Raw genomic sequence first — 13,283 nt, 5'->3', positions numbered from 1 at the left:
AATGCAACTATTATTATTATTATTATTATTATTAACTTGCATTTATGTTGCTGTTCTATAACGTGAGCAGTATTAAAGCTTTTTGAGATAACATTCTTCAAATTTATAGTTCAAGCTATATATATATATATATATATATATATATATATATATATATATATATATATATATATATATATATATATATATATATATATATATTTGTGTGTGTGTGTGTGTGTGTGTGTGTTTTGAGGTAAGTCCCTACATTTTATGTTCTATGTTGTGTCCACTATACATACAGTGTCGTCCTTTATTAGACTTGTGTTTTATTGGTGGATATGTGTTTTCGGGGTTGTGTGTTGTTTTTATTCGTAAGGCAGAAGATTTTTTTCCTTTGCTGGACTCTTTTCCGCATGCGTACACAAAAGGAAATAATACCTACCGTAACCCTTACACAATCCTCTGTCAGCCTTCTGCGCTGAATGCTAACTACTTAGCTTACGGAATACCGCAACTTGTGGACTTGGGCTGAGGTGCTTCTATCGTTTCGAAAGTAAAACAATACCTTTTTAACTATAACTAAACAATTTATTTTCCTTTTTCTTTCACTTGTTTTTTAAAGCTTGGAGCTTTTGGATACTATCTATTGTTACTGTTCTAAAGTAAAACATGTATTCTTGTGATGTTGGTATTCGGATTTTGTGATATTTCTCTTGGACTGATTCATATTTTGTATCTCACGTGCTCTTACCATTGTTAAAGGCCTTACTTGTCACGTTTAATGATATTTGTTGCGGATGGGTGCTTTTTGGTTCTTTTTTTCTTGTTTTGCTTTTTTGTGTGTGGTATTTTGTTGTTTTTTTGCGTGCTGCTTTTTTAATGCAAAATGTATGCAAATTACTTAATCAGCAAATAAAATGTCAGCAGCTAGTGTCCAGGCATTCGGTCTGTCATTATTAGATTATCTCCCTTACACTATTGACAGTTTTACCTCACCTGTCCATGGCCGTATGAGAACATTTTTTTTTTAAACATTCTTTTCTTATTGTGTGGTTTAACGCCATTTTCAAGAACATGACAAGCGATACATGAGGAAAAACCCGGAGACAACCATCGACCCACGGGAAGCTACCACCAAACGTCGAATTCACCAGGAGAGAGATGAGATATAGAGATATATAAGTGATCCACCTGAGAGAGAGAGAGAGAGAGAGAATTATAAATATACATGAGACGGAACGGAAAGTGCTATCCCTGGATTCTATAGGAGAATGCTTGATAATAGTTGGCAGAATTAATATTTAGTACACATAATACTATCATACAGGTTAGAGAATTTTTCATTCGTACTCAACGGAGATTCGAACCCATGTCCGCGGGTAAATGGCACCCATCGTTAGCCTGAACATACCAGCCCATATTCCATCACGACTAAGCACACATCACCAAAAAATGATGCAGCTGAGTCGGCGTTATATGCACTCATGTGTAGCAGACACACTCGCATGACGACCTAGTAATTAGTTCTCATGTATCTACACAGTCATTCCGGATTCCTATGAAAGAAATCAAGGTATATATGACTAATTTTAGAGAACTATAAATATACACCAAACAGAACGGAAAGTACTATCCCTGGATTCAGTAGGATAATAGGTCAGTTTCATTCACATTTCGTAGTTGAATTGTTGTACATGTATCTCGCAGGCCAAGTGGGGTGGAGGTGGGGAAGCGGTGGAGGATGCGGTGTGGTGTCGAAGAACAGAGGGTTTTAGCACACACACTCTGTTTTATTAGCAACTCTGCTACAACTCTTATCCCACCCACCCCCGTTATATTAGTAACTCGACTACTACACTTAGCCCTCACACATTGTTACGATTATACATTATCAAATAATAGAGTTGTACATTCCGGATTTCATACATACATACATACATACATACATACATACATACATACATACATACATACATACATACATGCATGCTTGCCTGCCTGCGTACGTACGTACGTACGTACATGCATACATACATACATACATACATACATACATCATGCTACCAAGGTGGAGAACAAAACCTGCCAGAAAATATGCATCTCATTTGCCTATATGGAACTTAATCACGCTAACAAGGTAAGCTTTTCCTGACTGTCCCGCGGACACAAAGTAATGTGGAGTGCAGTGGGGAGAATGTAAATAATAGTTAGCAAATATTTACACGCCGTGAGAACCGAATGATTCTACAACACTCTGCACAGAAGGATGCCTACAAATGTCTGGGATGGATTCTGGAGGGGGAGGATGCCTACCAATATCATGGCAAGATTCTGGAGGAGAGGGTAGGGGTGCAGGCCTACCAATTGTCAGGGATGGATTTTGGAGGAGAGGGTAGAGGGAGCATGCCTACCAATGTCAGAGATGGATTATGGAAGGGAGGGGTAGATGGAGCATGCCTACCAATGTCAGGGGTGGATTCTGGAGGGGAGGGGTGTGAGAACATGCCTACTAATGTCAGGGATGGATTCTGGAGGGGAGAGGGGAGAGAGAGGGTAGGGGTTGCATGCCTACCAATGTCAGAGATGAATTCTGGAGGGAAGGGGTAGGGAGGCTTGCCTACCAATGTCAGGGATGGATTCTGGATGGGAGGAGTAGGGGAGCATGCCTACCAATGTCAGGGATGGATTATGGAGGGGAGGGGTAGCGGGAGCATGCCTGCCAATGTCAGGGATGGATTATGGAGGGGAGGAGTAGATGGAGCATGCCTACCAATGTCAGGGATGGATTCTGGAGAGGAGATGGTATAGGAGCATGCCTACCAGTGTAAGGGATGGATTCTGGAGGGGAGGGGTAATATGCCTATCAATGTCGATGATGGATTTTGGAGGTGAGGGATAGGGGTCGCGTGCCTACCAATGTCAGAGATGGATTCTGGAGGGGAGTGGTAGGAAGCTTGCCTAGCAATGTCATGAATGGATTCTGTACTGGAGAGGGTAGGGAGCATGCCTACCAATGTCATGGATGGATTCTGGATGGGAGGGGTAGGGGTCGCATGCCTACTAATGTCAGGGATGGGTTCTGGAGGGGAGGGGTAGGGTTCGCATGCCTGCCATTGTCAGGGGTGGATTCTGGAGGGAAGAGGTAGGGGTCGCATGGCTGCCAATGTCAGGGATGGATTCTGGAGGGGAGTGGTAGGGGCCGCATGCCTACCAATGTCAGAGATAGATTCTGGATGGGAGGGGGAGGGGAGCATGCCGACCAATGCCAGGGATGGATTCTGGAGGGGAGTGGTAGGGGCCGCATGCCGACCAATGTCAGGGATGGGTTCTGGACGGGAGGGGTAGGGCCGCATGCCCAACAGTGTCAGAGATGGATTCTGGAGGAGAAATATACATACCAATGTTTATGTAGATGATATATATTATTAAGTTATCGGACGGATTAAAAGTTGCAAGGAAATGGTCACATTAATATGTCCACGCTCTAACTAATGGGAACATAAAATGGGAAGGAAGAAAAGCTAATTTTTATCAGAAAAGTTTCATTAAACTTTGATATTTGAACGAATTATTGAAACATTTGAAGACAGTGAAGAAAAGCGATGTTTGATACATAGCAATTTTAATTAAAATAGTAATAACAGGAAATAAAAAAGAGAAAATAAAGAAGAGTATTCATCATTATCATTCGAGCGTTTAGAAAGGCTCAAAATATATTAGACTATTAATTTAATATGATTCACAATAAGTATGGACCACCTTCAAATTTTAGTTTTCTCATGGCGTTATCTTATGTTCAATTGAAAGTGCGATATCTTCTTTGTTTACGTAAACAAAAACACCCACCTACCCCAACCCCATAAAATGAGAAATATGCACCCCTGCTATTTCTATTGTGGGCGTGTACATGTATACACGATTAGTCATGTGTTACGTTTCCAATGCCTAAGTGTACTAAAAACTGAAGAGCGTCCTTGAATATTCACGCTATCACAATGTGAAGAAATTTTTCGTACACACACCAACTGTATTCACGTTATCTCACGTATTCTCCATAATATATCTAACAAGTGAACTGGTAAGAAATAAAAACCATCTACTGTCCCTGCATTGTGAATTGGAACATACCTTTGGGCTGTGTGAGTATACATGTGTACGGTTCGCTGACTGTTTATGGGATAAGTACTCCGCATAGAGATTTAGTAGACGGAATAGAAGTAATTGACCTCACAGTTACAAATCAGGACGGATGGCCGCAAAATGACAGATGGCAGTAAGTGGTCTGTGATTTCAATGACAAATATGCATTTTTTTCTGTTTTGTACACTGGGTAATTATCTGATACAGAATGTCTTCGGACTACCTGTGTCTAACATAACCGTGGAGAATTATGATGTGTCCACTGAATCGAACGAGAAAGTAGCATTGACTTCAAAATCTAGCGTCGTGTCCAGCGTTAATTGTACTTTTATGACGGAAAACGGCAATCTACCGAACGAAATTGATTCGCAGATGAAAGAAGATACAAAGGTGCTGGTTTTCAAGATACATTTTCCTGGATGGAGTGGAAACATTCTGGGCTTCGAGCAAGGAAACATCTACAAACCTACTCACTGGGTGCTAACACGAGGTCGTCTTGGTAAGGGATTACTCTTACTTAAACATGACTATGAAATTTTGTCGCTTTCAACGTTGTCATTGAATACCCGGAAAATGGACATAAACCTTATCCAATCCATTCCAAACTGCATCGAGAAAATGAACGTGTCTACCTTGGAGATTGCTGTTAGAGAGCTCCTTTTAAACAATTCGAAGAAAAACGAAGTGGGTGATGCTATATGTAATATCCACATAGCAGACGACGACGGAGTCGCAAAGTTTTTGTACAAATGTTGCCATAGAAACTCTGACGGTACCATTAAATGCGAAGATGTTACCAGAGACTTATGGCTAAATATGTTGTTCACCATCATTTTTCTGGTAAAACTGTATGTCATTATGGCCAGTCCGAGGCTTGTTCCCGAAACATTTTATAGAGTAAAATACGTGGCCAGTACGTACATGCATCGTCTTGGAAACAAACCTCTCAACCTGAAAGTTCTATTGACGAGAACACCAAAGAAATATCCCGACGCAAGGATAACCACCAATGCATCCAGATTTAAATACATGCCAAGATTCAAAGATAAGTTAAAGGATTTGAAATCTAATATTGTATATAACCTGAAAATTACAGATATTCATATGAGAGTCGAAGGACAACGCTTAATTCCAGAAGATGATGCGCCTGTTGGTCTGCTTAAGTCTCTTTACGATTCGTTTGTAAGGTGCAAAATTCGCGAGCGTCCCTCTGTGTCAAAGTGCTGTTATGCGGATATGTTTCTGCTGCATCAAAAGTCAACGCGGATTCCATGGCACAAGTTTCTGAGCAAGTTAATGATGTGTATCGTGATGCTGATTCTCGCCACGCCCTGGATTGTAAGGGTTTTTTTATATTACCTGTATGAGCACGAGGAAATGAACGCTCAAAAAGATGTTGCTTCGCGTAGAGGACTATCGCTCCTATTTCCAGGCAGCGTCACGTTGTATTTGACCCCGTCACATATATTATTTATTGTAATATACGTCATATTATCAGTTGAATTTATTTTATATGGAATTGTAAAGGAGAAAGTAAGACAAAGATTCATGCTTGTCATTCAAAAATGTTTCAGGGATATGCGTGAAAGAAATATTTCTGAGGTATTTGGTTGGTCGGCGTCCATGCTGCTCAAGCCATGCACATCCTTAGGAGTTGCAGGGGTATGCTTGGGAATGTTATTTTGGATTATTGCTTTACCCTATTTGCTAATGATTCTCTCGTTTTACCTGTTTCCCACCGTCAATTTGACATTACGCATGTTTGCTCATTTTATCGCGTTCGTTCTGCCTCGGGGCACAAAATTGACAAACAATCATTTATGTTCGAAACTTGGCCAATGGTTGAACATTATTAGAGACAATACAGGCATGAAACATATCACGTGGGCAGAGACTTTTGAAAGAAATGAACAAGAACTAAAGATGACGAAGAACCGATGCTTACAGCTTCTTGTTATCACTATAAGTTTGATCTCAATGTATTCCGTTATCTTCCTCCTAACCGAAATCGTCTCATTTTACGTGGAAATGGCGGTGTACACATCGATTGGGATTATTCTCAATGCAAAAACAACGTTGACATATCTATCTTTAACATTTCTCATGGTCATGTATGCTAACAGCTGCTTTAATTACGTCGTGGACCGATATCTAAGCATTAACAAAACTATCAATAAAGTATTGCAGGAGCTTCCCAAAGAAAATGTTGACGAAGTTATGTATTTTCCTGGAGATCAACAACGCAATCTAGCCTTTAGAGTAAAAACAGGTGACTTAAAAGCACTGGAAGATCCAGTGTCCTTGGTCAAAACAGAGTTTGGTTATCTAAGATGGAGAACATCTAGGTTAGTTCTTTTCCTTAGTACAAACGACATGCCATTTATGCCCAGAAAGTTTTTCTTCGATGTTTGCAAAATGCCACATTACTCCTGCCCTGGAGAACTATTATTTAATTACTTGCGCGCTTTTGGCGAGTTTAGCACCATAGTTGCATTCCTCCTCTTTGTGTTGGTCATTGTTCTGGCGTTTGGAGAAACATATCAATTATCAGCCACCAACCAACTGCTAGCCACATTGGCAGGAGGATTCCTGCCATGGATTTTCAGAAATGTCGTGTTTCGAACCCACGTTCCACCCTCGCTTGACAAATCTAACCCGAACTTTAAAATTTGCCTCAGCGAACTTTTGGATAAGTACAAACAGGACTGGCCAATTGAAGATATTGTTGTGGAAGAGTTTAATGAAATTCAGAAATATGGTGGCGAGGTTATAAGTGAGACCGGAATGACTCCTAATATACTGTCTTCTTCAGGTATTGATGAAAATGACAGGCATAGTGTCCGCAGTGAGACTAGCTCTCAGTTGTCTTTGACTGGAAATTCAGGTGCAATTGTGCCAGCAGAACTGAATCAAATCGATCTTCTGATTGACGCGGATTTCCAAGAACGTACCGGGCATCAACTAGCAACCCAGCTGGATGTTATATCGACGTCACTATTAGATGAAAAGGAAATGGAGGAATTAAGGTCAAATGTGTGAAACCGAATTTCTGACGGTGTTGTAGGACACTTCCCTTAATCTGCATCTTGTCTATATCTATGTTGTTTTAGGTCAGCCATTGTTGGATGTACAGTACTTGTTGAACTAACCTCAGCATAGTGATTCTTTGACATCGCTTTTTAAAAAAATGAGAATGCTTTTCTGAATAATTATTAAAGCTATTTCTTCTGATAGTCATATTTGGACTTATTAAAGAACTGATAGTCATATTTGGACTTTTTCTTGTTAAAGAAAATTCATGGTGATTTGCATAAGACGTTTTGAATATGCGAAAACGTTTAATGACAATTGAACGAGACCGTTGAGGCTGAGGAGAAATGAAGTTCTTTATGTTATATAACAAGGTCATCATTAATCAAGTGGACTTCTGACAGACCAGGTAACCGATACAAACTTTCACGCCTATAATCACCTAACAATAAACCTTGGATATGACGTCGCAAGGTACATTTCCATGATAAGCAAGAAACAAGAGTATCAGATTAAAATGTATAATAAATCAGCTTAAGTTTGTGACAGTAAAAGAAATACTTTAATTTTACGGTTTAAATTTTAAAAAGAACGTACAAATTACATAATGACAGTGAAGACGAAGCTGCTAATTTCCAAATTGACGGGCTAAATCTAGGTAGTATAATTATAATATTTATGCAAATTCTTGTTGAAATCAATTGAGCAGAACTTAATTTAGGTCCATAGTAAAATGAAAAAGTCCAATTTTTATTTAGTAATAACGACATTGACATTAAAGATAAACATCCCAGGATAAACATAGCCTTTCATGGTTAGAGGACACGAGAAGTGCAAAATTGAATACATATTTCTTGTGTAGTGCAAACATTAATGCCCGGAATTGTGATGCAATGGAAAATTCTTATTTAGTAACATCAACCTTGACCTTGTAGGTACCGATTACCAATCATCATGGGTTCTTCTTGGAGATAGGCTGGACAGCATTACTAAATTGTGTTGAATTATGTTATCTTGAACTCGTGTTATTATCCAAAAATGAATTGCAGTTAGCAGCAAAGTTCATTGGAGCTACTGATTCCAGAATCAATAGGGATTTTATTCTTGGGTTAAGGATGACAGGCATACGAAGGCCGTTGAAACCTGCTTACTAAAACTGAAGTTGTTATCTGGAAATGTAATGTATAGGAAAAAAATCTTTCTTTTTATCAACTACTAGTTCCAAAATTAACAGAGTTGGTCCTGGGATAAATGCAAACACGAAGTGACAGCTGCCAAATTGTATCGAAGTCCGATCGTGAAAACTCGGGATACCTTTCGTAAATACATAAGCACAATTACGTTTTAGCAACAGCGACTTAGATATTACAGCAACTGGCCCCAGCACAAAAAGGGATTTCCACTGTGCCATGCAAATTTTGTGGACCTAGTTGCCTTGAAATCTGATTACATAAACACAATTTACTATTTGGTCGTGAAACGTAAGCACTCAGTCTTGTGAAATCTGCTCAACAAAACATAAATTATCATCCAGAAATCAATCTGTCCACCAGTACTTACGGACGAGTGTAAACTTTGATCAACCCAGCGACTTTCCTTTTGGGGGCGGGGTGGGGTGGTTGATAACAAAAAGTGGTTTGTTTAAAAATTGAAATCTGTTAACCCTATTTTTTTGTCGAAAAAGATCAGTGACATTATATTTAAGATAGTATACCCGACGTGACGTCTGTTCACAGGTTTTATTTTTGTTGCAAATCATTGGTGAGACATAGCAGTCTCTTCTCCCTTCCTAACGTCGTCGTTCCTGTTGTCATTATAATGCATCAGGTTTAAGTGTTTGCATTTAGCTCAGTTTCTCTAATGCTTTCGTATGTATAGTCATGAAATTTGATTGATATATTCATCTTGGGGTTTAATACTCACAATTAGGCAAAAGTAGGTCACAGTGACCTATCTCTCGTGCTCCAGTGACTATGTTAATTTCTTGCATTTATCTCAGTTTTATGTCCGTTATGTATGTACAATCATAACGCATGATGGGATCTATTAATCTTGGATTGCACTGCTCATCTCAAGTAAAATGTAGGATACAATGACATACTTTTCATGCTATGCTGATTATCTTATGTTTCGTTAGACCATTCCTTTGACTCTTTGTATAGTCCTAAAACTTAATTGATGTATTAATCTTCATCTACATCTCACTGCAATGTGTAGGTCACAGTGACCTATTTATCATACCGCAAGTATTGCGTTAAAGTCTTACATTTAGATCAGTTTCTCTGACACTTGTATGTTCAGATAAGAAAATTGTGACTGGTCTGTTTGTCTTGGAGTATACTACTGATCAGGAGCTTCCAGTTTATTGTGACCTACTTTTCTTGCTCTATGACATCTAGGAAGATTTTGATATATGCCACAGCAGAGCAGGCGAGACAGCGTTTCGTGGAAATTTTGGTTCATTTTTATTTTGGTTTTGAATCAAGTTTAGAGAACACATATATGGAGAATATATTCTGACTTTAGCTCGAAAATTAGGCAGATCACATGACTGTAATCCAAAGAGGGCGAGAACCTTGATCAAGATTGACTTTGGCTTCCCAAATTTAAACATTTCCCCGACTTTGACATCTATTACGTGAGCATCGATATCTTGAATTCACGTAGCTTGATGATTAGGCTGATCATGGAGTTGATTTACAGTTGCCACACTAGTCCGATAAGTTAGCCCCGAAGCCTGTACTGATACTCATGGACGATTCAGGTCTGAAATCACTTCTTCAAAAAATCACGAAATTGAGGGAGACAAGTCTATCAGCAACACGTTAGTGTACATTTTAAACACATACCAGCGCGTTTCACAGTTTCTGAGGTATATTTGGTTGATGGGGAGTTTCAGGTATATGTATAGAATATTTCCGGATCAAATCCTGTTTTTGATAATTTGTAAATTTAGGTGGAATAACATAAATCTACCTCCCGTCGCCATTTTAAATTGTATGGCTACACCAACCAGCAACAATTAGATACGACTTTCGCTCATTTGCTCACTTGAAAGTGTCAGTTGCTTTGGTCATGTGACTCAGGATAACGATTTTTTTTAAAAACGTGTTTAAACTAATCATGCATTAAATGAACTCAACGAGAAATCAGCTTTAACTGGTAATTCGAAATATTTTGTTCCTGTTATGAATATATTCTTGTACACATGATAGTCACATTCAAATCTACGGAGCTTGAGTCAAGTCACATGACCAAAGCACATACTATGGAAGTGCAACATTCGAATGGGAGACACCAAAGAACAATTTTCATAGAGGGTATCCTAACAAGCAATGTTATTTTGTCCAAACTGGCTCTGCCATTCTTCTGGAGAAGTTTGAAATAAGTTTTCGATGTAGTTGCCATGGAAGCATCTTTGTTGCTAACTTGTTAGAGGAGGAACGCTTGACACAAGTTTCCAACTAAATGTGATTTAAACCGGCGCAAAGAAGTCAAACATATATTCTCCAACTGGTTGCTGTGAAAACCACACGGTTGCTTCTGGAATAATCTCGGACACAAATGTTGAATCACCATGTGCTAAGAAACCTTCCTTCAAAGATGGACAAAACTTGGCTATACCGTTCAGTGGAAGTAAAAGGAAATATGATTTTTGAGTTCTAATGCTATGGGAGTCATCTGGACCACAACTTTTGCAATTCTTGTTCTGAGAAACATTCCTAACAAATTTTATCCAAACTGACCCTTTGTGTATTTGTAATAAAAAATCCCTAGGTAATATTCACAGACCCAAAACGATGCACACAGGAAACAGATCCCTACAATTAGCCTACTTAGTCTTATGGCTAGACAATCTTAATAATTTGAAATTGTTTTTACTTTTGTCTTTTATCTTTCATACATTTTTTAAAATAGTTTGGGAACAATTCAAACCTTTAACTATTTCTCTGATTGGAGTGTTGTGAATATAGACCTTAAAATATGGGACAGAAAAAGTGAAACCAACAATTTAGAGGTAGAAAAAGTTTTGTTTTTGTTTTTTTTTTTGCTTCTCTACAATACAATTAGCAAACATAATTTACACATCATTGTGACCTAAGTCCCAAATTATCCTAAATATCCCTTCACACGTTCAAAATATATAAAGTTTCGAATGAATTCCAATAGTTTTAAATGTCCTGATATAACGCAATGATTGCAATCCAGAATGTTTTTCGATGAGTTCATAAAAACCAAGTTAGAGTATTAATTTCAAAACCTTTCAGCACTTTAGTAATTACAATGAAAATTTTCAACCAATAATTCCTCTCAGAATTATATCAGATGCCAAAATTTTTAAAAAATGCAAACTCTGATCGTGGATTCTTACTGACTGATATAGAACAGGAATTAATTATTTGTTTATCCAATACCTATTTAAACATGTTTTCACTTGACCTAGATGTAAATAATTCCAAAAGAAGATTTCAGTCCAATTGTAAACAAGACTGGGCATATAATGTTCAAATGCTAGGTATAAATTCCATGTACAACTTAAAAGCATGGACAAAAGCCAGTTTTACAATCATGCTGTCTACATTATTAAATTACAAATTTACAATCAGGATAAATTCAATATACATACCACCTTCCCTCACTATGAAAACGAGCGACGTGTACAATAATGCTTTATTTTACATATTTGTCAAACAACCATATGACACTAATAATAATAATAATTAAAATTGAATAGGAAGATGTCTTATGAATGACACTCAGTTTAATTACACAAAATAAAACAATACATCTTTTATACACGAGACTGTATCTGCAATCATATAAACACCATCTCAATAGCGCTCTGATTTTGGCCTTTTATTTTTGTTAATGAAAGTAAGGGGATTGCTATCAGTGACTACAATAAGAGGAGAAAGATCTGAATTAATACACACTTTTAAAATCTTGCAAATTCAGTATCAAAGCCAAACAGCTATTCTCAATAGTGGAATACTTTTTTCTGGCACCTGTTGGGTTTCTAACCAAAAATCATCTCGGCATTGGAAAGGAATCCTTTATGAATTATCTTGGCATTGGAAACGAATCCTTTTTTGTGGTGACACTAGTCACGTTTTAATAGTCAGTACACATGTGGAATGTATTATTTAGTTTAGGCGCAATAATATATGGTGAACTCTAGTCGCTCTTACTTGGTTCTATAAAATCTTTCCCCAGTAAATATTGAATTTCATTTTACAAATATTCGTGGTAGAGAGGATTCGTCCTGTAACAATGTTGCTTACGGATGTAGAGTCTAAATTCTCAACTTCAATTTAGATTGGTATTTGTTCGTGTTGGTACCTCAGGAACTAAATGTTCTTATCTATATATTAGTTGTTTTACTTCACCCCATTCCTGTTGTTCCTTATATATATATATATATATATATATATATATATATATATATATATATATATATATATATATATATATATATACACAGAGAAAGATTTATTGATGAAAATATGACGAAGTGAGGAGCATCACCATTATAGTTTTGTAGATCTTACACATGATTTTTAGGTCTCATTTCCGTCATCAAATAAAGGTACAAACCTTGTGTATATAATTTTGGCATCATTTTGTTCTAAGTGAAAGTTAACGTATGTGCACATTATTTTCCGAAGTAAGTGTCTCTGTGATAGGTCGGAGCGCCGATTTCATCCACAATTCCTAGCTGAATTTCTGCTTCTTGCAGTTAGGGTGGGGAAGGAGGGTGGCACGGGTTTGCGATTTGAGAGTTTAAGATGTCACTGTTTGCACAGTACCTATCGGTTTGCTATAACGTGCTAACGACGTTGTAAAAATTACCATTTATATTCCGATGAACGCATGCCCAGAACTCCCTGTTACAAGTGATAAATCTTAGTTTAAATTAAATCTCCCTCTTTCTCTCATTTGAAAATATCGTTTGCTTTTGTGTACTGGACTAGCTTGGATCACTATAGCGGGAAATACATTTTCGAACTGTTGTGGGTTTTATTGGGTGGGTTTTGTGTTCGTTTCCTTTTATTTAGATGGATCACCCCAGAGTGAAATATTTAGGCCCATGGACATACTGCCTAGCTGAAACGGTGGAGACGGTATATTCG

General features: G+C 37.8%; 1 protein-coding gene across 1 annotated transcript; it reads left to right on the top strand.

The window, feature by feature from the left end:
- Positions 1–3,865: 3,865 nt before the first annotated feature.
- LOC149774312 (uncharacterized) lies at positions 3,866–7,389 on the top strand. The gene has a single exon (XM_089945409.1). The coding sequence runs from the start codon at positions 4,243–4,245 to the stop codon at positions 7,159–7,161; it is 2,919 nt and encodes a 972-aa protein (XP_089801535.1). The 5' UTR covers positions 3,866–4,242; the 3' UTR covers positions 7,162–7,389.
- The last annotated feature ends 5,894 nt before the right edge of the window (positions 7,390–13,283 follow it).

Source organism: Sinohyriopsis cumingii, unplaced genomic scaffold, assembly GCF_028554795.1.
Source record: "Sinohyriopsis cumingii isolate HCF-2022 unplaced genomic scaffold, ASM2855479v2 utg000349l, whole genome shotgun sequence".
Classification (NCBI taxonomy): Eukaryota; Metazoa; Mollusca; class Bivalvia; order Unionida; family Unionidae; genus Sinohyriopsis; species Sinohyriopsis cumingii.
The sequence above is the reverse complement of the archived record's forward strand: the minus strand, read 5'-3'. Positions and strand labels throughout refer to the sequence as shown.